General features: G+C 37.7%; 1 protein-coding gene and 1 pseudogene across 3 annotated transcripts in view; one reads left to right on the plus strand and one right to left on the minus strand.

Annotated features, from left to right (window-relative positions):
* Positions 1-22,031, plus strand: part of mitfb (melanocyte inducing transcription factor b) — a 34,178-nt gene extending 12,147 nt beyond the window's left edge. The window contains exons 2-10 of one of the 3 annotated variants that reach the window (XM_017305988.1): positions 2,303-2,543; positions 14,112-14,327; positions 14,418-14,513; positions 14,895-15,012; positions 15,174-15,266; positions 15,387-15,443; positions 16,576-16,651; positions 17,415-17,562; positions 18,049-22,031. In XM_017305988.1, coding sequence (XP_017161477.1) covers positions 2,303-2,543; positions 14,112-14,327; positions 14,418-14,513; positions 14,895-15,012; positions 15,174-15,266; positions 15,387-15,443; positions 16,576-16,651; positions 17,415-17,562; positions 18,049-18,447 — 1,444 coding nt within the window. In that variant the 3' untranslated portion in view covers positions 18,448-22,031. Of the gene's footprint in view, positions 1-2,302; positions 2,544-12,332; positions 12,485-14,111; positions 14,328-14,417; positions 14,514-14,894; positions 15,013-15,173; positions 15,267-15,386; positions 15,444-16,575; positions 16,652-17,414; positions 17,563-18,048 lie in introns of those variants that run through there. The other 2 variants (XM_017305989.1, XM_017305990.1) reach the window with 2 other exon arrangements.
* Positions 22,032-22,809: 778 nt separating this feature from the next.
* LOC103467946 (2-epi-5-epi-valiolone synthase-like) overlaps positions 22,810-26,191 on the minus strand; it is a 6,477-nt pseudogene continuing 3,095 nt past the window's right edge.

The following is a 26,191-nucleotide window of genomic DNA, read 5'->3' on the forward strand; positions in this document are numbered from 1 at the left end:
TAGACCTGTTTCACCCCACGTGCTTCAATTTTCCGCCGCAACACGCAAACGTCCTCAATCACTCAGTGCGTTATAATTCCACATCGCTTAGGATTTGTTGCTGCGCGTTTGTGCAGTGTGAAGGAAAGAGGAGACCAGCTGCACAGGCAGGCTGAGAAATGAGATGCAGGTGATCAGTTAGTGTGATCGGCAACAAGAGACCGTGATCGGCGATCACCGATCATACACTTTTTCACGGAAATCGGCTGATTATGATCGGTGGCCAATCGATCGGCACACCTCTAGAGGAAAGGTATGATGAATTACAAACTGTTTCTAAGTAATCGGCAGTTAGTGTAGAATAATTGAGTCTACGTTTGATTAGTCAATCAATCAAATTTTAGCACATTTGGGCAGTAAGGCATTTCAAAGTGCTTTACATAATTAAAATAAAAATAGCATGTGACATTGAATAAACAGTGAGAAAGAGATTAAAAAAAAGAAACGGTGAGAAAGAGAAATAAAAAGAAAGTAAAAAGGCATTAAAAACATAGACAGTGAGAAAAGAAATTAAAAACATTGAAGACATCAAAACCCGCACTCTAACCCTAATTTAGCCATAAGCAACTCTAAACAGGTGGGTTTTTAAGTTGAGATTTAAAGGCACCCAGTGTTTCAGATGTTTTACAGTTTTCTGGACGTTTGTTCCAAATCTGTGGTGCATAATTGATTAGTCTATAAATTGCTTTTTTTAAATGTTTTTAAGATGCACTTAAAGGCTAAAAAACCTTGATTGGGCTTCTTATTCTGGTTTCCATAAATAAAATACAGTTTCCATTCATTTTAAACTGTGTTTAAAGACTCCCTGTTCTAGGTAAAATTATTAGGTCCATGTTAGATCTTTTTAAACAGAGGTTCGTTGACTGCAGGCCATATTTCTTAGAAACTCTTAAAAAGTTCTTTGTAATCTGTTCTGAACAGATATACACAAAATGCCAGAGGATATGCTGCTCATAAAAATGTCATTTTTTAATTTATTTTTCTCTCTGATTTTAAATCATTTAAACCTTTTATATAGATCAGTGCTTATTTAACACGCTGAATAAAAATATTATTAAAATTTCCATTTGAAATTTAAACATCTATATTTCCAACGTGATTATCAAACTGGTCAACCTTTAAAAGACAAAACATTGCCAGATATTGGATAATTTGATTTAAGACCTGGAAGATTAGCATTTTGAAGAGGTGCTTACATTATTTCCACTAAGTATTTGGATACTGATGTTGTATGTTTTCAGCCAAGTACATCTGTTCTACAATGAAGCATGCAAAAATGGACAAAATGAAAACACGTAAATCTTGTAAGATCAACACAACTTCTTGGTTACATTTCTACAGCCATATTCACATTCAGTATCTTCTTATTTTTTTTAAGAAAAAGAGGAGATATGTCATAAAATATAGGCAGATAATACTGTACAATATTAGAAAATCTTATAATGGTGATAATATTGGTAAATGGAACAATGTTGATATCAGGTGCGAAAGGCCTGTGACCTCCTCTCAGCTGCCACGAGACTCTGTCCAACTGAGTAATTGTTACATTAGCATGTAAAATTTGAGTATATTACACTTGGAATATATTAACTAACAATAATTGTCCTCTAAGTAGTCCTTTGCTATGTGAATATTGCATATGGTTGTGATGTTATAGGCAACAATACTGCAAACGGGTTCAGAAGCTAGAGGAAGTTCTTCAGAGTCCAACCTGCACTAGGAACCGGCTGAGAAGGGTCTCAGGTTTTGACTCTCCCACTCCACCAGTGGTGTCCTGGCACTCAGTGTGACATTGAATGCCAGAACAACACCAATAGCCTACGGTATCCAGACCCTTCATCGTCTCGGGACAAAATGTGTCCACTGCTTTGGCCCTGTAGTCTGAAAGGTTTTTAATGACCTCAGTGATCTCTGCAATGGTCTCTTGAAGAATTTGAATAAATTTAGTAATTTCAGAAGTGACTGCTGTGTATTTGTTTGACATATTCTTGACAGTAAGAGAAGATTACTGGTTCTCAGATTAACTAGTTATTGATTTATTGGTTGCTGGTTTCAACTCTATAAGCAAGATTTCTTTTTATCCCTGGTCCTTCAGTTGTTCTTTCTGCTTGACCTCTTCTTCCTCACATGGCCTCAGTTTGCCCTTTCTCTAATGCCACTCTGTCTTTCTGCCTCTCCTGATCTCACCTTTGTAATCAGGCTCTCGTTTCCCTCTCTGATCACTCATCTGACATCTTTCCTCTACCCGCTCTCCCTTTTGCAGCAGCCCGTCGGACCAGCACGGCGCCTCCAAGCCCCCGCTGAGCTCCTCGGCCACGACATCCCGCATCCTGCTGCGGCAACAGCTAATGCGGGAGCAGCTCCAGGAGCAGGAGCGGCGGGAGCAGCAGAGACAACAGTCCTCCCACTACCCACAAACCACAGCGACCCAGACCCCCGCTATCAATGTCAGTGTCCCCGTCAGTGTACCAGCTGGAGCTCAGGTGCCAATGGAGGTGCTTAAGGTAAGCAGCCATAGCTGCAGGGGAGGAGACGGAGTGTGGCGGCATGTTTAATTAGCAGGCTTGGTTCTGTATAAAGTTTCCACCTCTGGAAGTTGTATGCGTCACTGCCCCAGTCTGAAGGGTTCAGCTGTATTAATAGATGTTGGTGACTCGAGCGTAGACAGTCAGACAGTTGTGGTTTTACTACAACTGACTGAAAAAAAATAAAAAAACGAAGGAAAAAAAAAAAGAATGAGCAGGAGTGAGTGAAGTGTGTTAAAATGCGTATATGGGGATTATCTTTCCTGAGAGAATTCCTCTTTAATGCACGCTGTGCTTCCAGCCATTTGGATTTAGCCATCTTTAATCCTATTTGCTCAGCTACGTTCACATCTTTTCGTAGCTTTGATTCCCTGGCAGTCTAAAGGGACAGAAGGTTGTTCAGGTTTTCTGTCTGAGTAGAGACGGTTGGCTTTTGCTTAAATATTTTAACCAAGACTTTAGGTAAGTTTGATTCTTTATCAAATTTTCTCAGATGTTGCTTTTTTTTTTTTTTTGTTAAACATACTTCAAAAATTTGTTGAGCTGTGCTGCGTAAATGTAAGCCAAGGATCTCCAAAGATCTCAGTGTATTTTATACTTTTTGCTCTTTTACTTTTTCTTGCTGTTCTGTGTTTTATTTTTTTCTTGATATGAAAAACCTGTGAGTGACGGTGTTTTTGAAATGTTTTGTACACAAACTTAAGCTCTGACTCCTCGCTGTTTTAGTAAGTGTGCTGTGTTGGAAAATACTTTCTTCCACGTCTTTATGAAAGTGCTAGGTTTTATATTAGCTACTTTAAGTTTACATTTTGTTTTTGTTTTAGGTGTTTCATCTATTTAAGCAAACCATAAAGCTTTGAACATATATATGCAAAAAGCATTTTAGTAAATGTGTGCAGTAGCATAACCTCACATGACATGTTTTCTTCATTTCTTTGAAAAATACTTTTGAGGCTTGTTTTTACCTTCCTTAGAAGACTTCTCAAATAGTTTATAAGGGATTTTTGTTTTTCATGTGTTGGTAAAAATATCAAGAATTTCCAAAAATCCAAAACTTCGTATAATTGCAATTTTGCAACTAGAACCAAGGTGTGCTGAATAAAGTGCATACATTTTTATTAAAGTGTCTTCAAATGATTTTAACTGCCGCCATACAATAATTTAACACAAAAATTCAGCTGCAGCTCTCTAACAATAAGCCTTAGCCTTCCTCCTCACTGTGCATGTTATTACCTTCACTGTATAGTAAAGTGAAGGCGAGTCACTATCTTCTTGTAGCCATTTTTTTGTTTTCTTGTTGTTTTTTTTCTATTTTGAAAAGTTGCTAATCGATCAGTTTGTTATGCCACAATTAAACCACGATGTAGCAAGAAGTCACAGATTTATTTATTGGGAGCGTCAGCAGTGATACCAGTTGAGTTTGTACAACACTGTTGCTTTTCTTTGCCTGATTTTCTTTTTAAATACATGTACTAAGTTAAAGGCTGAATTAAGGGAATTTCTTGAGTTAAAACCATGTTGCAAATCATCTGCTGCACTAAGGTGTCCACTTCCAGTTTATGGTGACAGACATTACTTATGTCTGTCACCATTTTTTCTCTAATGGAAAAAAAAATTAAAAAAATATGTTTAATGTTTAATTTTTTGTGGTCTAAAATGCCCTTTAAAGCATCAAAACAAAATGTTAGTTGCTGAAAAATGCTGCAACAACTGAAAAAAAAGTGTGGTTTTGTGCTTAGACACATTTTCATCACATTAGATGTGCGAGGCATGGGTCAGCACAGGACACAAATTCAGTCCATTGAAATCATTGCCTTCTTCATGTAGCATAAACATGACCTACTCACCATAATCTGAGGCTCTTTGAGAGATGTAGGACGCCCCCACCCTGAACCCCCACCTTGTGTACAATACGTAAAATTTGAGTAATTTCTCTGTGTTTGCCGGAGCTTACAGACATTCTTCTTTGACTGTGGTCTTCAAAATGAAAAGGCCGTTCAAGCTTGGCGCTGTTGAGCCGGGTTAACCTGCCCCCGTCTGTAGGTAGATTAGTGGAGTCCACACAGAGCTCAGGGGTACCAGGCAGAGCTGCTGAACCTCAGAAAGTGCAAACATTAAGCTCAGATGAGTTTATCTAAAGACTGATTGGAGCCCTAATTAACCAACTGACCTCTGACCTCTTGGGGGAATAAGTATGGGATCAGTTTAGGGATCAAGACAAAGGCGAGCACAGCCTTACCACACACCGAACGCTAATTCAGTGAAGAATGCTTGTAATTAGCGTCCACTGCCTTAATTCCTCAGCATATTTAAGAGAAAAAAAGCACACTTCTTTGAAATTTGCGTAGGCTAACTTCCTAAAAGTTATGTGTTTATTTTTAAGGGATTTATGCCACCGTGAAAAGAACAATGTACTCTTCTTCTCCTCTCGATGCTTTTGGATCACACAATTACTGATTCATAATAAGCGCATAGTTCATAACTAGTGGCACACTGATCAGAATATTTTGTGGTCGACTTGCAGTCTTGAGTTTTTGTAAACCTGCCATTACTGATTTTGGCTAATAAATATAAATATTAAGAATCGTTTGAATCTCCCGACCCCACTAGGGACAAGGGGGAACAGAAAATGGATGGATGAATCGTTTTAGCATGTATTAGCAATTAGCATGATTAGTGTGGCCTATAGGTTTTGGAGATCTTAAAGAAGTTTTTCATTACATTTGGGATGGGTGTTCTTTTAGGCACCAGTTGTTGTTTTTTTTTTACTTGGATGCAGGTTAGTGCAGTCTCTATTTTAGTTGTTGAATTATGAAGGCTGATCTTAACCATGGCAACTGTTCGTCTTTTGTGACGACCTCTTGACTGTTTCATGCTCTGTTGGAGTAATTTTGGTAGACTGGCCACCAAAAACCACTCGTACATGTTTTCTCCGTTTCCAGTTAATAGCTCTCACTGTGCTCCTCCAAAGGCTTTAAAATAGATTTGTTACCTGAAACTGTTGCTATATTTATGACTAATATTCTAAATTATAAATTCTTGAAAGAGTTTAGAAAAGATGTATGCTATCTGTGCACAGTGCAAGGAAGCATAAACTCTGAAATTAGACTTGCCAGAGAGGCCCTTGCAGGGCAAGAAAATGTATTTATCAGTATTTGATATTTGCAATTTTGTTGTTCCCATATATTGTTTGAAAGGGGGTTTCCTGTGGCTGTAAAAGCCAAATTATGCCATATTGGACAAGATGAAAAAATAATTACACATTTTCTCATGAAGTTTTCTTGTTTATTTACTAGTTATATGTATAATATTGTTATCCAGCTTACTCCAATTAATTGTAAAACCTCATTGGACTACTGAAAAGTTCAATAATTTTAATAATTTTGAATATGGAGTGAGACTAAATGCTAAATGTTCAAACGCTAAAATAAACAATATTGGAAAGTACAGCGAGAAYGCTGAAAAGGGGCAGATGTAATATTATTACTTTATTCCATAGCCTGGGTTTTGATATTTGGTTTTTGTCCATTGTAAACWATTGGAACTAAGATCAAAATACAGAACAAACGTGGACCGTCTACACGGTTAAAGCTTTCATCCAGTAACACTGTCACCACTGTGGAAGAAAGCTTGTCTTGTGCATTATTTGAAAAGAAATAAAAAACTAAAAATACTTGATATACAGCCCACATTTATTCCAAGTAATTTTATGATAGTTGATCTCATGGTGAGAAAGCTAAGTACAATCCACAACATTATCATCTAGTATGAGCTATGCTAACTTTAAAAGTATTTATCATCCAAAGGCACAGTTTTAATTAGCCTGGAGKGTTAATTTGCAATGCTTGTGCATATTAAGCTCACAGTATGTCAGAATGAGAGGGCGACATGACACTGAAATGTTGCCGTTCACATTGACATCACAGTTGTTGCCTGCATATTCTGCAAAGCATGTTAGCAGCCTATGTGTGAGACAAAGCGGCCCATTCTTTCAGGATGCAAGGCAAATGGTGACTGTCTTGCTAATGTATCCTGGTCAGACCATCTTGGAATGCCTTGGGTATCCAAGTAAAAAACATACAAATCATTGTTTGTCATTCTGAGTTCGCCATGCACCCATTTTATTTTCCAATACAGCCTGACGCTCTGTGCTCTCTCTTGCGGAGTTTCTGACTTTTTAGAGGTTAGGTTCCCATTGCCCTCCAGCCCGTTGTTGTCTTAAAAACCAATGAGGGGACAAATAGTTGCCTTGTTTGCCGCAGCTTCAGATGCTGCAAGTCGGAATTTGTTGTTGCAGTTTGAAATCTTGTACACTGAGGCGGGTACACTGTGTGAAGTTGAGCAGAGAAATGTTTAATTCAGTTCTTCTCTGGCTGGTCGCACGATCCAGCTGCACTCGCTACAGACATAAAACTGATGGCTTCATGTACAACCAAGACAGTGACCTTGGAAAACTTGATTTGGTTCTTAAGAGTTTCTCAACACACTATGAAAATAATCTCTTTTCATGTTGAAAACAGAAAATTTGTTACACCCAACTTTACGTTGTTGCAACAAAAGCAGCATTGAGAAGACCAGGACTGTGGTCTGTAGCCCTGAGGCTTCAGTGAAGCCCCTTGAAGCTCTGAGGTCATTTTATTATGTGTGATAATTTAGGAACTCCCTGAGGACAAAATAAGCTCAAAGGCCTCAATTGTTTATTTTAAAGAAACTAAATCAGGTGGATAAGAAATATAGCAAAAAATAAGTGGGAGCATTGATCCGCATATTTATTCATGTTTAATTATTATATAATTTTAAAGATTAAGGAAGACAATAGTTTTTACGCGCAGCGTTGTATCTGTAAAAAGCYATTGCTARAATATTCATACACTTTAATTTTTTTCCCATTTTGCAACTTAGCAAAATTTSACTCTATTTTATTCTGATTTTACCTTCGGTGGTGTTTGAAAGTGAAATCTGAAAAGATGTGGCGTTCTTTAGTATTCATCCCACCACAGTCAGCACTTTGTGGGACTGTTGTTTCTCGTCATTCTTCTTTGAAAATGACTTGAGTTGCATCAGATTGCCATTTCAAAATACTAAAATATTTTGAACTAAACCGTCACATTGTTGCTCAGAGTACATTTATGGTTGTTGTCCAGCTGGAAGCTGAACCTTCACCTCATGCTCAAGTCATTTGCAGTCTCACAGAAGTAAACTTCTTCACATAATTACCTGATTTCTGTGTTCCTTTGTCGTTTGTGATGGTTTGTGTTCATTAATGTTTCTGACAACCATTAGAAACCTTACCTGAACCCTTGTATTTATAACCAGACTAATTACATACAAGTAGATTATTTACAAATTAGGGAACTTCTGAATGCAGATTGGTAGCCTTGGATTTTGTTTGGGGATTAAATAARACGCTGATTACTTAAGTGTTTTTCATGATCATTGTCTGCCTCATTTTCTTGCACTTTACAAGGCAATGCACTACTTTTGGCCATCCCAGATTGTTGTTTTTACTTGATAATGTTTGCATAAGTTTTACATATTTAACTCTTCTCTAAAAATGGGTTTATACGGTTGTGCTTATTTGCTAAATTGGGGCAGCAGTATTTTTGTGTCTGTTGCATTTAATGCTCTTAATGCCTYCTTTGTTTCTTCTTTTGCAACAAGAAAATCTAGGATTTGGATTTAGTGAGTACGTAAGAATAAAATGGAGTTGTAACGAGCTCCAGTGGTGGCATGTCTTGCACTCATTTTTGTTGCTTTTTTTTAGACAACATGTAAAAAAAAAAAAAAAAAAGACATGGAAATTATCCCGGCTGTCAGTAAATCTTTGTCTCGGTGTTCAAGAACCCATGTGCAGATGCAAGTTTAGAGCTAACTTTTTAAAGAGAGAAGGTTTGAAACGTGATATGACACATTCAATGCCGCTGATATTTAAGAGAAGTAAACGTATAAATACAAAATTGTCATTCTGTCTGTAAAATAAATGGGCCTGTGGAAACAGAACTATGGTTCAGTTCTGTTTTTTTTTCAGCTGGCAGAAAATGAACTGTTCCATAAACTACAGGCAATTTCTTCCTAAGAATCACAGATAACAACCATCAATGACTTCATGACTGATGGTATGCATTATTTGTACCAGATTTATGTGACAGACTTTTTTTTTTTTTTTTTTTTTTTGTATTTCACAAATTTATCAGTAGGAACTTTGTGAGGCAAAATGTGAAGATAAAAACATGTTTTAAGCTGGTGTAGGGATGGAAACATGTTATGACATAATAACTGTATTTTTGTCTTTGCCAGCCACAATAAATGGCATATCCTGTAAATCCATGTAAAATGATTAATTCATCTTTCAATGCAGTTGCATAATAACACTGATTAAAATGGAAAACAAAAATCCAACTTTTAATTTTGACTCATTTATTCAGTGAAGAAAACCAACATCATTTGTGGCACAATTACTGCTATCCTTAACAACCTCTTAAAAGTAAATATGCCTGAGGATTTTTTTTTCTCCATGCTGTTCATMTAACACTGTACTTTATAATGATGTGAGGGTTTAAACTGCTATAGGTTTGGTATATAAATAAATTAGACGTACTGYAATTCTTTTTCATTACGGTTTTACCTGTGCAGTGCCCATGTTTGATAATGTTAGAGGATCTTATTTGTTGATTTCTAGTGACATAGGCAGAGTAGGCTATGTACATTTGTGCTTTTCCTCCSAATTGTAGGAGCTTTTTAACCTGCTTTTAAACCTACTTTAGAAAACTGTAATATTTATTTGTATCTAAAATATCATCGAATAAAGTTCAATTTAAATAAAGTAGTGGTTTAGGTTTCTCAAAACTCATCAGAAAATATGGGGAAAATATTGAAAGGACTTAAAATGTGGGGGAAAAAAAACATGTTTTTGATTTTTAATTTATTGGATTGAAGAAAATAAACTCTTGAGGACTTAATTTAAAAAAAAAACAAAAAAAAAACAGCCAATAACAGAGAAAATAATAAGCTTGGCAGTGTAGCAACACACTAATATAAAGTGACATAATGATGAGAGCTAACAGAAGACTTCTTGTTCAATCCAATCGGTAATAAATCATATTATTTGTCTCAGAGTAACACTGCTGTGCCTCATACGTCTGATAAATGGTAACCGTGCCCCCATAGTGGCGTCAGCCCAGCGGTCTTGTGATGAGAATACCTGCAGGATATACTGTATGTTAACGTAGCTCACATGAGTGTCTCCTGCAGAACAATGACGCYRAATCTGTGCATGGACAAGCATCTCTGAATGAGCTTGTGTTCCAAGGTACTTGGTAATTTCTAAATCACATGACCAACATTTCTCTGATAGCTTTTTCTAACAGAGTATTCATAGTTGCTTAGTTGGCTCTTCACGGTTAACTTTTGTTTCACTCTGCTCAATTGTTTTGCCATTTATTTGACATTTACACAGTTTATCAGGAATAGTGATACCCAGTTTGTGGTTTTGCCACCTTTAAGGGGGGAAAAAAGCTGCCATCAAGCTTTTGTTAAAACTTGCAATGAATATTTTACATTACAAAGAGTTTTTTTAAAGATTGCATAAATTGAGCTACATTTTGAGGATGAATGGTTTGCTTACAGTCAGACAAAAACAATTAGATTTAAGTCCAGTCTTTCCCTTGGCCACTCTGAAACATACATGTTTTTTTAGCCATTCATAGATACAATTGCTGGCCTACTTTGGGTCATTGACCTGCTACATAACTCCAGTGTGTTTGAGTTTAAGGTCACACACTGAGGCCCAGATATTATCCTGCAGGAATTTCTGACTGAGAGCAAAATTCTTGGTTCCATCAATTGCTTCAAATGTCTGAAGCAGAACAGCAGCTCATACCGTCGCACTATCACTGCCATGTTTGACTGTTTATATGTTGTTCTGTCTTTGACAATCTTGGTTAGTTTTACACCAAAATGTTCAGTTTTTATCTCCACAGTTCACAGAATATTTTCCCAGTAGTTTTTAGGGTTATAAAGATGAAGCAGTTAGATAAGCTAGTTTTGTCCTCGGATCCAGTCCAGGTAYTGCGATACCTGGACTGGATCTCACTCTGGCTACGATTACTTCACTGTTGGACAGCGTCTTCCCCCCCATATGTGAAGCTGTTGTTCAACTGAAAAGCTTCTTCATTGACATACTTATGCATCCTGGGTGCACAATGAAGCATTATTATAGTTTCTTCCTCCCAGCAGCTGTTGGATTAAAACCAGTAACACCATGACTCCCAACAAACTCAAGAAGTATTTACATTTCTGCTGCTATTTACACATCCCATTTGATTTTCAGACATRTTGTTTTATTTCATGTAAATCCTGTTGCTGCTTTCCATATTTATACACACATTGTACATTTTTTAAAAAATAAWWTTTTYTTTTAAATTAGGCTCTGAATATACCMTTTTTAATAGCTGTACAGAAAGACTCATCCTATGTTTTAAATGTACCAATTTACTATCTAAGGACAAAAWTTTTTTTACTGCTGTATYTGTAAAACAAAAGTGCTAACAACTTGTTGCTGGTACATCTGATTTTCCAAAGGTGGCACAATAAAGGCCCTTACTATATAYAGTACTATATTCTATTCTTTTTCTGGGTTTTTTTGACTGTTGTAAAACAGGTCTTTGTGTTTTGTTCAGCAGTAGTTCTTATTCTATTGTAGCTCTCTGTGTTCGATAAAAAAAAAAAAATCTGTGTCTTTATGATGATGTGGACTCTTAGTTTTTCTCTGCACATAACATTTTGCATAAAGACCAAAAGTTTCGTCTGACCAGAACATTTTCTTCCAAATGTTTACCGTTTCTCCCCATATTTGTATTACAAACCAGTGCAATATTTGGATGCACATCTTATTTGTTACATTCAATGATGGCCTTCTTCTTGTGAATCTTCCACAAATGCCAGATTTGTGAAGCACACAACAAATGGCTGTCRTGTTTACAGATTTTGAGCTTTGGATTTCTGCAGCTCCTCCAAGGTTTCTTTGGTCTGCTTCTCTGATGAATGCTTCCCTTTCCCAGCCATTCAGATTGACTGAATGAACTTGTTTTGGTAGGTGTGAAGTTGTGTCACGGTCTTTCCTTTTTTGGATGATTGATCAAACTGACATTTGCTTAAGCATTTGTTTTATACTCCAACTCTGATTTAAAAGTTTTCCACAGCTTTAGCTTTGACCTGATAAGAGTTTGATTGAAAACTATATTTTATTCATAGGATTTGCATGTGTCATTGTTTGCTTCGGTTCATGTGTTCTGTTTGAGTACAGAATAWTTTTTTTCAAATGCAGCGGAAATATCAGAAATTARCTGACTGTTTATTCTGGGTCTGTGATGTTTAATGTGATAAAAATAGAGACGGGTTCTTGTTCATTTCAATAAACACATCTAGAGAAGCAAAGTGCCSACTAAAGACAATGAAGAAGACTTTAATCTTTGTGCTGCGCTAAACTGGGAACACATACCAGGCATTAACATGGGTTAAAAAGTGGATGGGGCAAAGACACGGCCCCGGGCAAGGTTCAGTTAAAGAAGTGGCTTTCTCAAACAAAGACCCTAACTGTTGGCAGCGTATCCTGACATCAAGTGACACGCTATAAAGAAATAAATACAGTTTTTACATAAAACAACACAAATTTGAAAAGGATCATTGTGTTCACTGAGATTCCCAGACATGCATAGCTAATTAGTTTTCTTGCCTTTGAAAAGCTGAGCTGGATGTGTGTCTTCTCACTCCAGCAGGCACAGCAGAGGAGGCAGCTGCTGCAGCGCATCTTGGCTGGGAAAAAAAAWWAATAAATCACGCTTGTATTTTTAATTTTTGCTCAAATTTATCGGTTCAAAGGAGGAAATATGCTTGAGATGCTTGGATACCAACCTTATGAGGTATGTCTTATATAGAAAAAAACTAAACGGGACATTTAATTAATCAGATTTTGGTCCACTTCACTGTTTTGTCTCCAGTTGTAATATCTTTAACAGTGCTGGGGTATTGTTTAAAAACATRTTTTTTGTTGATTTTTGTAAAGGTGTTGAGAGCTTTTTTTTTTTTTTTTTGGCGAATATTCAAGCCAAACRGAGGAAAGTTTAAATTTAGACCTCCAAATGTGAGATGGATTACAGCGGCTCTGCTCCATTTAAAACGCTTTACAGTCTGACAAACACTGTCTCTGAAGTTGTTTGCGTGTGTATGCGGGTGTGTGTGKGTGKGTGKGKGTGTGRGTGTTGTGTTGTGTTGGTCTGCCTGCAGATATATATTTCTGACTCATTAATGCTGGTGGATTAATGAGCCTCAGATATCAAACTGAACTGCAACTTGTGTGCAGAGCTGGATGGCAACACTTGACACCATCTTAAATTAAGTTGTAAACAYATTGAAGCATTTTTGGATTATRWTGGTCCTTTTTTTGAAGAGTAATTTWATTTGACAAAATAAAACTTTGCAGCAACTAGAGGGGCAAAGATACRTCCAGATTTTAGGAAATTTTAAGGAAAACYGAAAGAAAATTGTCTTCACCGTTGGAGTAAAAGGTGTACAAATCATAAACTTTGGTTTAAATAATATTACTAAAGTAGAATACTRTATTCGACTCAGGGTTTGATTCATGTTTTAGAGGGTTGGTTCTGAAGGTGAAAAACATATAAAATGCTCCTTTACACAAATAGAATAAAAGCCTCAGTGTTTTAAAGAATTACWGTTCAATGTTGAAAAGGGGAGCAACTATTAATCAAGCTCACAAGACAAGATGATACACAGTTTAATGGGAATGAGAAGAAACCAGAAAGATTTTAACAATATTTTCAGGAAAACTTAATGACACCAGGAGTGTCTCTGTGTGTCTTATCGGTTAACGCATGTCAGTTGTCGCATATTGGACATGCCGGGCTGAACTGGACCAAGACGGCGCTGACTACTGGACATCAGACATGAACAGTCAGATCAGAAACCACCAGCCAGATGCTCTGGGTGTGGATTGTTGCCTTTCACCTAATGCCTTTCATTTGTTTGCTTAAATGAATTTGACACAAAGGACAGTCTTTTGAAGAATGTTATCAGTTCTAAGGTAGTCTTGATTCCAAAGTGCATTAAATATGTTCTTTTTCAAAATACAGTGAGGATTTTATTTCCCTTTCAAGCTCAGTTCAGATTTCTTTCTTTTTTTTGTTTTTACTTATTTTGTAATTGAGTTTGTCGCCCAGCACAACAAGTCTTTTTTTGACACCTCTGTCAACACAGTGGTGTCATTCCTTAATATGCTTCCAAATGAAAGCCTCAAATACTCGTAAACTGTAATTAAATTTTTCATTTAGCCACTCATTTTARCATCTCAAACTCATAATAGTAGTTTAAGCTTTCACCAAACAAAGTCAAAGGGGGGCATCAGACATATTTCACTTTGAGAAATATTTTTGCAACAACTCATATGTAAAGCTGTTCCTTTGTTGACCTTCTTCTACCCATTTGGTGTCACCCTAATCTCAGAGTTTTATGTTTTCTGCTTTYGATCAACAGGTTCAGACTCATTTGGAAAACCCAACCAAGTACCACATCCAGCGCTCGCAGCAGCAGCAGGTGAAGCGGTACCTGGGGAAGCTTGGCTCCCAGGCGTTGAGCTTGCCCTGCCCCAACCAGTCCTCTGACCACGGGGGCATGCCGCCAGGGCCGGGCAACAGCGCCCCCAACAGCCCTATGGCCTTACTGACCCTCAACTCTAACTGCGAGAAAGAGGTGTGAGCGGTCTCAATGTAAACGCCTTGTGCTTTCACATTTCACGTTAATAGAGCTAATTGAACYTCGGCTTTTGTGTCTTGATTGCAGATGGATGATGTCATTGACGACATTATCAGTCTGGAGTCCAGTTACAGTGATGAGATCCTCGGCTTGATGGACCCCGGACTGCAGATGGCAAACACGGTGTGTGAGTTTTCTGGTGGTGTTACTGTCAGCACAGAGCTGTCTGTGAAAGGTCACAACATATAAGAGACTGAGAATAAATGATCTGCATGCTAATGGAAATAGCCTGACATTTTAGAGCTCACATCTTSATGCGACGTTCATGTGGTTCTGCACATTTATTTACTTTTCTCACTAATAAACAGAAAAGCATGTGGTAATTAATGAGTTCGGTAAGTGCTTCGTGCCGTATTGACGGATCACAGAGTGATGCCATTTGCCTGACTGCGATAAAAACCCTAACATCAAATCTGACATTTTCCCACCGTGCTGTCGTTCTGATGACTGTGGTTTGATAAGCCTCTAATAAAGACGGATGTATTCTGTCTGTCGCTCCCCCAGATCCCTGTTCCTGCTAACCTCATGGACATGTACGGTAATCAGGGCATGCCTCAGCAGGGCCTGCCCATCAGTAACTCCTGCCCTGCCAACCTTTCCAACATCAAAAGGGAATACTCAGGTGAGCAGGAAGCAGAGCAGATCTTACACAGACGGTGGCTATGGATTTAAATTTACGATTGCACCAATTCTTTAGCAATATTACCTGCCTGGGGGTTGGGATGATGAATATACAGGCTTTTTTGCACCGATTGTGTAGTTTTCTTGTTATTTGCTACGTAGTGTCTCAATCCCCGGCCATCATGCACATGCTGGACAAGTCTGGATCCTGTGGAAAATTTGACACCTATCAAAGGCCAGAAGGATTCCCTGTGGGTACGTCTCAGTCTCAGTATTTATCTACAAACTACACAACACCAGTGCTGTTTCTTTTAAATCACATGTAAAGCATTTATTGCACCATTAATTTTAACTAACCAAAGCACCTTTTCCCAGAAGCTGAGGTAAGAGCCCTCGCAAAAGAAAGGCAGAAGAAAGATAACCATAATTTGAGTAAGTTCCAATCGCAGCATCCTATTTTATTTGCCAAAATTAACGTTTGACAAACTGTTTGGCTTGACGCACTATCCCAATAACTTAAAAATCTCTTTTAATAATGTCTTCATTTCTAATTCATGTTGTTCATGTTCATTTCTCCATCGAAAATCTAGAACTATAAAATGGTAAAAACAAAAACGCAAACAGCTGAAACTTGACAGAATGATGACCTCATATGCAAACACCAAGCTATGGCATCAATGCAAAACCTGAGCATGCCAGATAAAAGTAGCAATGGTGAAGCATTGACTGATTTTTATGAGCACATATTGATTTGTCCATTGAGAAGCTGGAAGTAAGGAAGCATTTCTGAACAGGCTGCAGAGCTAAAGAATGTGGGKTTTGGGATTCAAACCTCTGGGAATCTGTTCTACCACGCTACRTACTGCCCCACCTGCTCCTTCATTTAGCTGTGATACTCAAAAATATGAGTCACTACTGCACCTAATAGTAGTATATAGAGAAGGACTATTTATAGAGTTGTTGTTTATAGACGTTTACAGAGAAATGCGTAGTTGTTATCGGATGTGTTGTACTGACAGCAGCCTTAGAAGAGTTTATTTTTTTCCAGAAGGAATGTGCTCTTTGATCGTATGACTGCTGACTTATTGCTCTTATCATTAATGATATGAACTATGTAATTTTTTTTCTCCCACAACTTTGTTTTTTTTTTTATTCCAATGTTTGAGTTGTTTCATACTCTAATAAGAAATCTGCCCTCTCTTCTGTCACTATTTTCACTCATTTTTCTTGCGTTTAGGAGCTTTGGGGGAAGTAAAAAGTGCCTACTGCATCTTTTTTTGAGTGGCCAATAAGTGACCACACATCCTTATGACAAAATTTKGTTTAGAACGTATTTTAGAGAATACTAAAAAAATTTGCTGGCTTTTCATATCTCCGGTTAACTACACAAAGTCAACATCCTTGTACTACATCATGTATTTATTATTTTTAAAATAATGTAGAGCCAGTTGGGATTTTTTTTTTCATATTTTGAAGGGTTTTAAGTTTCTGGCTCTGAAATAGTACAGTTGCTCTTTAATAAATCTTGGAGCTATGTTTGTTTAATTCCTCGCTTGTTTTGCAGTTGAACGAAGACGACGGTTTAACATCAATGATCGTATCAAGGAGTTGGGGACTTTGATTCCAAAATCCAATGACCCGTAAGTTTCCCATTGCTTTGATTTTGCTTCAGAAAGCTTGAAAAAAATAAACTGATTCATACTTTCTTTGGATTGTTATATTCTCATATCTGAAGATTATAACAGTATGTGGTTTCTGTAATTGATTGTGAAGATATATCTTCCTAACACTATAAACATAAAAGGAATAGAAAAGTTAAACCTGATCCAGAGTATGTATGTATATATATATATATATATATATATATATATATATATATATATGTGTTTTACACACATTGTACAACAGGAAGTCTGAACCACTGGTGTAACTGATGAATTCTTGTATTAGCTGCAGCTGAACTTTAAAACTACTCATTAGTGTATTTGATAACCCATGTTCTGCTTGAAGGCTAAATGTTACCTTTAGTGAATCAGTAAGGGTCGCTGCACAGTCTGTGGTTCACCCTGAATATTGCAACATTTTCTAGTTGTTTGAAAGCCCTACTTTTTATTCTGATAAACCCACTCCCCTCGGACATTATCATTATATATCTATATATAATTCATTTTCTCTGACATTATTCTTTTTTAAAATAATCTTAATCCTCACATCGTATCGTTTCAGCCTGTGATGTTGCAGCTCTGAAGCACTCCTTGCTAGTCTTGCTCTTATAGCATTTTAGAGGTTTGCAATCTGAAACACTGCAATTGCATGTTGTTAAATACCAAACGTTTCTCATTTTTGTCTTAAAGCAACTCTTAATGTCAAGCAAAGGCATAATGGCATATTTGTGATTTTTAGAGACATGCGCTGGAACAAAGGCACCATCCTGAAGGCATCAGTGGATTACATCCGAAAGCTGCAGCGTGAACAGCAGAGGGCCAAGGAGTTGGAGAACCGCCAGAAAAAACTCGAGCACGCCAACCGACATTTGATGCTCAGAATACAGGTAAATATATCAGGAGAATGGAGTAATGGCCATTATGGCATATTATGTGTAAACCTGTACTATGCCTTTCAAAAGGATTCATACTCCAACAACTCTTTCATATTTTATCATTTTACAAACACAAACTTTAAGGTATTCTATTTGAATTGATTATGACAAACCAATGGAAAATAGTGCATATTGTGAAGTGGAAAAAAATCGAATAAATAACTTCCATCTTTTTTTTTATGAAATCTGAGAAAAAGCATCAAGTATTACAGACTTGCAGCTGTAATACAGTAATATAGAAAATACATTTTCGCTACAATTTATGTGCTTTAAAACAAATGCATGCAACACGTGTCTGATTTTTACTTAAAGAAATGTTTGTAAACTTTGCCTGCCTTGGTCTGTCATTTAAAATCCTAAGTGGATGTGCCTGACACATAAAAGACTCACAAACCTTAAAGTCACTCTCCTGTGTGTGCAAATGACTGTACCTTGCAGGAGCTGGAGATGCAGGCTCGGGCTCACGGTCTGGCCATCACGTCCTCGGCACTCTGCTCTGCCGAAGTTGGGGTGCGGCCCATTAAACAGGAGCCCGCTCTGGAGGACTGTCAACAAGACCTGTACACGCTCCACCCTCATCACCAACACCACCCCGCCTGCACTCCGGAGCAACCCAGCACGCTGGATCTGACCGAAGGCCACTCCAACTTCCCGGAGGGCCACTACGGCAGCGTTCACGGCAAAGCAGGATCCAAACTCAATGACATCCTCATGGAAGACAACTTATCACCCGTCAGAGGTGGGGACCCTTTGCTCTCTTCCRTCTCCCCAGACACTTCAAAGGACAGCAGTCGCAAGAGCAGCGTCAGCATGGATGAGAATGAAGAAGACTGTTAGCGCACCCTAGTGGTAAACACCTTTTCTGTATCTTTGGTCGCTCCATCTTGCCAGAAAACAAGAGGCTAACACAGGTGCAGTTATTCTTTGTTTTGTGTTTTTTTTACCTTTCTTTTCATTTTTATGTTTACATGTTGTATCGCCTCCATTTCATTCTCTTTTTTTCTATTGTTTGTCTTTCTAAACTTTCAAGTATTTTCTTTAATCAATGCTTTGGTGACAATGAGTTACAAAAATTAGATGTTTTTATATTTAAAAACTATACATTTATCTTTCGATAGAGATTAGATTGTGTGTTTTGGGKTTTTTTTTTTCTATCGATTCCAAAGAATCTAGGGAAACTATAAATCACAGTCAGAGGTGTAGATATTTGTGGTGAGGTAAGCACTGCTTTGAAAATCAGTAGCAATAATAGAAGGAAGGATATTTATTACTATAGTGCTTTACACTCCTTGTGTCTTAGATTGAACTTGAATGTGCCGATGCCTTATTAAAAAGTTTGTACATTATTGTTGTATTGCTATGCACACATTAGCTGATTCTCTGTCAGTCTTCCAGGTAAAATTACTTGCTTGATAAATATTAAACGTTTGTTGATTTTTATCCTATTTATGACTCTTTATAGACATAATTTTATCTAAACATTCCCCTGAAAAGTGTATTTATTAAAAAAGGACAGAGAGAAGCTGAAATGATTCTTAAAAAAATATCTCCCCAAAATCTTTCAAGATTTTTAAAATGCACAAATTCAACACTTTTACTTAACATGATGAGAAAACGTCAAGCTACAAAGACAGGCTAAAGTTTCAGCATAATGCCTTTTAACTACAAAGTGCTCTTTAGGCTGCAATAGATAAATTACCAATATATTTTTCACTGCCAAAACCACAAAAATACTAAATGGTTTCAAGAAATTGTCTCGAAATATGAGACTGAGTTTATATAAGCAGTAATAAGACACACAGGATTGTTGGAGGTCTTAGCACACAGTAACGAAACACTGCAGAGGTGTTGCTCTCTATCCTCAGATTTTTTTTTTTTGCATTAGTCATATTTGTACCACTTCAGTAACATTTTACATTCAGGGCGTTTTTTTTTTTTTTTTTTTTTTTTTGTTTGTTTTTTTTATCAGCATGTGAAATTTTTAATGCCGAGGAGAATAAGGAGACTGATTTTGTCTGAAATGCATGAAATTGTCCAAACACTGGATTAACCTCCGTGAACTGTAGTTTGTTAGGCTTCTGTGCAGAAACGTACAATGTTTTACTTGAGAGTCGAGTAACCGAAGTACACATGTGTTGTATATTTCTGCAGTTTGCAAAAGTTGTTGCTGAATAACCATGTGCCATTACTGATATCTCTGACACAGCACAGTCTCCGTTTTGTCAAACTATGCAATGTTTGAAGTTGTGCCTGTGACGTATCATGTCTTGAAGTTGTCATTTATGAAGTAGCCGTAGACAGTAATAATTCAATTTCCATTTCATTTAAGTGCCTTCTGTTACCTTGGTAATATATGAGGAATCATGCAATATTTTAAGACTGATTATGCTGGTATTTGGTGCTTTACATACTAAAGAAATAAGGTTCCCAATCCCTTCCAAAAGTGACAGGAAATGACTTTTGGTCAGTGTGAGAAAACAAACTGCATCTCTTAAACTCAAGAACCACAAGAAATAATTTGCTTAACACTTCAAAGTGTTCAGTATTTAATGAAACCTAAAACATCTTAGTAAATTAGTAAGCCCATCTTATAAATATAGCACCTTTTGCAAGTAGAAATCACGTACTTCACAAAGAGTGTGAATAGTGGAAACATGTTTTAATTCAATCATGATTAAAAAGACAAAGATATAATTAAATGAGCATATGTGACAGACTGTAATGTATTTTTACAGTAAGTACTTTTCTTAACTCTTAGATGCAGAAAATGTTTTTTTATTTTTTATTTAAGTTCACAAACTCTCAAGCTTTACTTTTACTTCTGAAAAAAAATAGCTGGCTTGTACCTGTGAGCTAGACCAATGGCACCAAAGAAAGTATGACTCGCAAAAATTAACGTTTACGACAACTAGCCTCCAAAAGCTAAATTTAGACAACAGTGCCTCTGTGTAAACAAAATGAAAATGTTGAAGGATGAAGTGAGAAAAGATGGCTGAAAAGCTACGTTTAAAATGGAGCTCCAAAAGTTATAAATTTAACGACCAATCAAAGCATGCAGACATATGTAGAAGCCAAATTTTCAGCAGTTTTCTTGGCTAAATAAAGACGAGACCTGTCTAACCTGAAATAGCCTTAAAAAAATGTCTGCTAACAAAAGCTTTTGGAGGGACACAAGAAACAGAGGAATTAATTTGCAGATTAGAAACAGAAACCACCAGTGTCTCCAGCTAATACACAAGAAGTATTTATTTAAATAAAAAGGTTTTATTGTGGGAATTTTGCGTGAAAATAATGAATAGCTTATGGGATGCAGTCATGGCCACTTTACTTTGACTACCACTTTGCTACCACCAACAGGTGAACATTTCTGGATTTCGGAAAGAACTCCTTGAAAACTCCTCGAGCCCAAAGACCTGTAGGTTGGAAAAATATGAACCTTCTTAGTTTGAGTCTGTCCACCAATTAGAATTGTGACCAAATACCTTTCAAATTAAAGACCATTTACACTAACCTGATTTAGTGTCCTTTTTACTCCCAATTATCAAATGCTAGCATTTAGTTAAAGATGGTGTAGGCTGGTTTTAGCATTAGCTTGAAAAAACAAAAAAAAAAATACGGCAACATAATTGAACCACTGTTTGTTGTTGTCTTTAAATACAGCGTACATGTGTATTTATTACTGAACACTTTTAAGCTTCAGATATTGCTGTTGTGCTGTGTGTTCTTAGAATAACACTGAACATTTAAAATCTTTCTGACTGTAGCATGAATGTAGTTGAGCAATTGTGCCAACAATGAAAGATGCAGTATATTTGTACAAACTATAGGTTTTGAGCTGCTGATGGTGTCTTTCATAACCTTTTGCCAGAAACAGGAGCTGTAATGCTAGTCTGTAAAATATAGTTTTGGTGAAAATTGTTTGTTAAGCAGTATGAAAGACATGGTTCCAAGAATAACAATTTTTTATATATATATATTTTGTCGCATTTTGCCATGCGTCACACAGTGTTACAATCTACTGAGTACACTCTGTACCAGCTCATTGAAAGCCAGTAAAAAAGCTTGTATGTGACCATCGAGTCACTGCAGATGGACCCTTACGATTGTAAGATTTAGGGTAATAAGAATAACACGCAACCTTTCAGTCAAGAGCAAGTAGCTCCTGGTTTAAAGGTTGCGTGTTGCACTTCGATATTTTGTGGTGTGTTTTAAATCCACTAACCATTTTATCTCGGTACTTGAGTGTCTGAACAAGTTTATTCCTGTGGTTCATAAAGTGTTCTACTACTGTTTTCATTGTCACAGTTATTGAGAGATAAGTGTTGCAATACTTACTGCGCCCACTGATTTGTTAACTCACGCTCATTGGTACTCGATGTTAAACTACTGTTAGAAATATTAAAAGATTTATTTGAACTTTTTGACCGCGTGTGTTTTTTCTCTGCAATTTAAAAAATATTGCATATCTACTAATTTAAATTAAAAAAAATTTGTTCTTTATGGAAATTTATACAGTTGCTAAATTATACTATTCCTAAGCTTTGACTTTTATAGGCTATAAACATGGATGCTGTACAAACTTTGTGAAAAATCACTTGGAATAAAATTCCAGATCTTTAAGCATATTCTGTAGAGATGTATTTTCTAATGTTATGAATGCATTTTAACTCGAGTATTAATAAAATCTATTTCTAGACTTGCCATGATGTTACCATCATGTCCCAATTTTTTATGGACCATATTTTGAACATGGTCCGCACAGTGGCACAGTTGGTAGAGCTGTTGCCTTGCACCAAGAAGGTTCTGGGTTCGATTTCCGGCCCCGGTCTTTCTACATGGAGTTTGCATGTTCTCCCTGTGCGTGCGTGGGTTTTCTCCGGGTACTCCGGTTTCCTCCCACAGTGCAAAAGCATGGCTGTCAGGTTAATTGGCCTCTCCAAATTGTCCCTAGGTATGAATGTGTGTCTGCATGGTTGTTTGTCCTGTGTGTCTCTGTGTTGCCCTGCGACAGACTGGCGACCTGTCCAGGGTGACCCCGCCTCTCGCCCGGAACGTTAGCTGGAGATAGGCACCAGCACCCCTCCCGACTCCACTAAGGGATAAGGGTGTAAAGAAAATGGATGGATGGATTTTGAACATGTAAAGACACAGAATATGGTGTTATATTTAGCACTGCTGATTTTGTTTGTTTTATTAATATTAGTTTATCTGGTTACTAGCAAAGGTAGAAAGTTCTTCTGTCCACTTCTGAAAGGCTTGATTTATTACATCATCTTCTATCATGTCATGGAAGATTTCTGTAAAATTAATAAAATGAATTTTTTTATTATTATTCTATTAGTGGCAGTCATAATTAAACATGTCAATACATCAAATACAGGCCAACATTTTTTTAAAAGTATTACTTCACCTGCTCTTCCAAGCCCTGTTGGTAGAGGCATCCTCAGGGAGCCGGCTGAGTGCCTCAGACGCTCCCTGAAAGATTTCTGCACCAGGACCAGGGAGCATTCCTGGTGCCACACAGGTAGCTCCACACCCAGCATACACTGAATAATGCGGCTCTTCTCCTGTGTTGTCAGAAGCCCCTTTTGATGAGCCACATACACCATGAAGGACATACCGATGCTGTCTGCCTCCCCGTGAAGCAGCGCTGGCAAAACCCTCTGGGTGGTCAAAAAAGATGGAAACTCGTTAGCTGCACTTATTTATAACAAGATGGGTTGTTTGCAAATGCATTACTGCCAATGTTCACTGATATGCATATTTTAAAATGTGTATTACTTGTTTTTATGTTTTTGTTTTTTTTAACTGTTATATTTTATGACAAACTGTGTAAGCATATTCTTCACTTTGTGTTCCAGAAGTTTCCCCTGCTGATGAACATGCTTTTTGTTAGTTTGTGTATTGGCACAGTAAAATACATTGAAAACTGCTCCTTTACCATTTCTAGCTCAGGGCTCATTATGTGCCCAAAATCCAACAGCCAATCCAGATCATCCTCCCACAAATTTGGAGCCAGCTCCTCCAGCATTGTTTCTATGGCGATGCGCACGGATGCTGCAGCACCGTCTTCCTGTTCGGAGCCACCCCAGGTCTCGGAGGGCTGCAGCTTGGCATGCAGCATTTTTCTGCCGTTCACCTCGAGCAGCTCAAATAGGACAGGGTGCTTCATCAGGGCCATCTGAAATAATTACATCAACACGCTCACTATCGAAGCTGAATATTAAATAAAATCAGGTATGAAACTAATTTGTGACGTACAACTTGGTCCAAACAGACGTGTTTAAATAAGATATTCTACACTGCCACATGCATCCTTGTAAGAAATTAATATAAATAATGTTTTCTAATGAATGGTGAACAACTGTTTTTGTGTGAACATAAATCACAAGGAAAGAAAACAAAAGTAGTAAAAGTTGCAAGAAATTAATTTGGCATATTTAAAATTTATTTTAATTAGTGAAGCATTAATTTTTGAGTAATTCTACTAATAGTAATTATATGTAATATATTAGCATCAAGTATTAATTTAATAAGATTTTAGTATAAAATCTTATTAAAGATTCATTTTAAATCATTCTATAATTTAAAAAGCTTAATTGATGGCTGCTTAGTGGTGCCATTTTTGGTGCTGCTGCCTTGCAGCAAGACGGTGTTTCTGGTTTGTTTATGATTTACAAGATGGTTGAATCATATCAAAACGGCTAAAATGTGTTTTATTGAGTGATTTGACAGCCGACTTAGTTTGTGTGCTTCACAGAAATCTCACAATTATTGTTCCACATGCAAGAACATTCATCAATCTATGCTCATGGACAGACAAGCACCTTTAGCATCTCTGCAAGTCCATTGGAGATCTGCTGTGAAGGCAGAGTTTGGAAGAATGAGCTGTCATGAGCTACGTGCCACTGGTGGAACGTAGCTTTCCAGCTTGTTTTTTCCCCCACAAAAGTTGACCCCTGTCTTTGCCCCTACACTGGCGTCAATGTACAACAGCAGAGTCGTCGGCACCATAGACATAATATAAGAGTAGACCCCGCATTGGCTGCTCCGGCGCAGGAAATACGGCGGCCATCTTGGAGCGGTCGTCCCTCCTACTTTGCTCAATCAAAACAGCAGAAGATGCCTCARCACTGAGGGATATTGTKGTTCGGATCKATGGAYTATTGATGTGAGGGCTCCACAGACAACATTTCACAAGTWAGATGGACATATTATTGTGTATATWYTGTGAYTRGAATATTACTTTACTGYATTTATGTCCACCGGCGAGATACTAGCTAATATTAGCTACAGTGCTTGGTGTAATACGGGGTTCAGCCCCGCTATGAAGGCTAACTGAGATTCTGTAAATCTAAAAAAATTAATTATTCTTTAACATTGACTTAGATTATCTGACACAAGAGCCTACATTAGAAATGAAACAATGTAACATATATTATAACATTTATATTATGTTATAACATTCACCAGCAAAGTTTACACAGGTGGTAAAGACTATTATTTAAACTTAATTCTTTCACTAGTAAGATACATCCCAAATCTTCCGTTTTTGTTTTGAAAGTTTCCTAAAGACACGATGTGAGGAAGAAGAGAGAGATATATATAAAGAGAGACGGATTCACTGCAGCATGGGTGCAGTGAATCCGTCACTGCACCCATGCTGCAGTGAATCCGACTGACATCGGATATTGGACTCGATCTCAGCTGCTGAATCTCTCTGAAGCTAGAACTCGTCTGCTGAAAAACATAATCAGAGGTGAAAGTAGGGGGGTACGGCAGGGTGCTGCGTACCCTTAAAAGATTTAGCGGGGTACGCAGTACCTGCAAGAGAGGGGGGCGGCTGTCTGCTGTAATTCATACCTTATATACAAACCTTTAATGACTAAATCCAATATTATGTTTTTTAAATTCTACTGAACGGTAGAGCTCTCCAAATTGCCCCGAGGTGTGAGTGTGTGTGTGTGCATGGTTGTGTGTCCTGTGTGTCTCTGTGWTGCCCTGCGACAGACTGGTGACCTGTCCAGAGTGTACCCCGACTCTTGCCGGGCATGCTAGCTGGAGATAGGCAACAGCACACACCCGACCCCACTGAGGGACAAGGGTGTAAGAAAATGGATGGATGGATGGAATTCTACTGAATAAACATTATTCACAATCTTTCCTAACTTTAAGCTTTAAATATACATAAGACCGAAAGGATTTGCTACGAAGCCCTGGAGGTTAGCCCGGAGACCAATAGAACTCGCTGTGAACCCTAGAGGTCAGACCGGAGACCCACAGGACTCTCTACCAAGTCAAGGAAGCAGGCGAAAGCAGGCAGGGAGACCGACGGGACTTGCTACGAAGCCCTGGAGGTTAGCCCGGAGACCAACAGGACTCGCTGTGAACCCTAGAGGTCAGACCGGAGACCCACAGGACTCCCTACCAAGTCATGGAAGCAGAAGGAAGCTGGCCGGAAGACCGACAGGACTTGCTACGAAGCCCTAGAGGTTAGCCCGGAGACCAACAGGACTCGCTGTGAACCCTAGAGGTCAGACCGGAGACCCACAGGACTCCCTACCAAGTCACGGAAGCAGGC

Source organism: Poecilia reticulata, linkage group LG7 (assembly GCF_000633615.1).
Source record: "Poecilia reticulata strain Guanapo linkage group LG7, Guppy_female_1.0+MT, whole genome shotgun sequence".
In the NCBI taxonomy this organism is placed as follows: domain Eukaryota; kingdom Metazoa; phylum Chordata; class Actinopteri; order Cyprinodontiformes; family Poeciliidae; genus Poecilia; species Poecilia reticulata.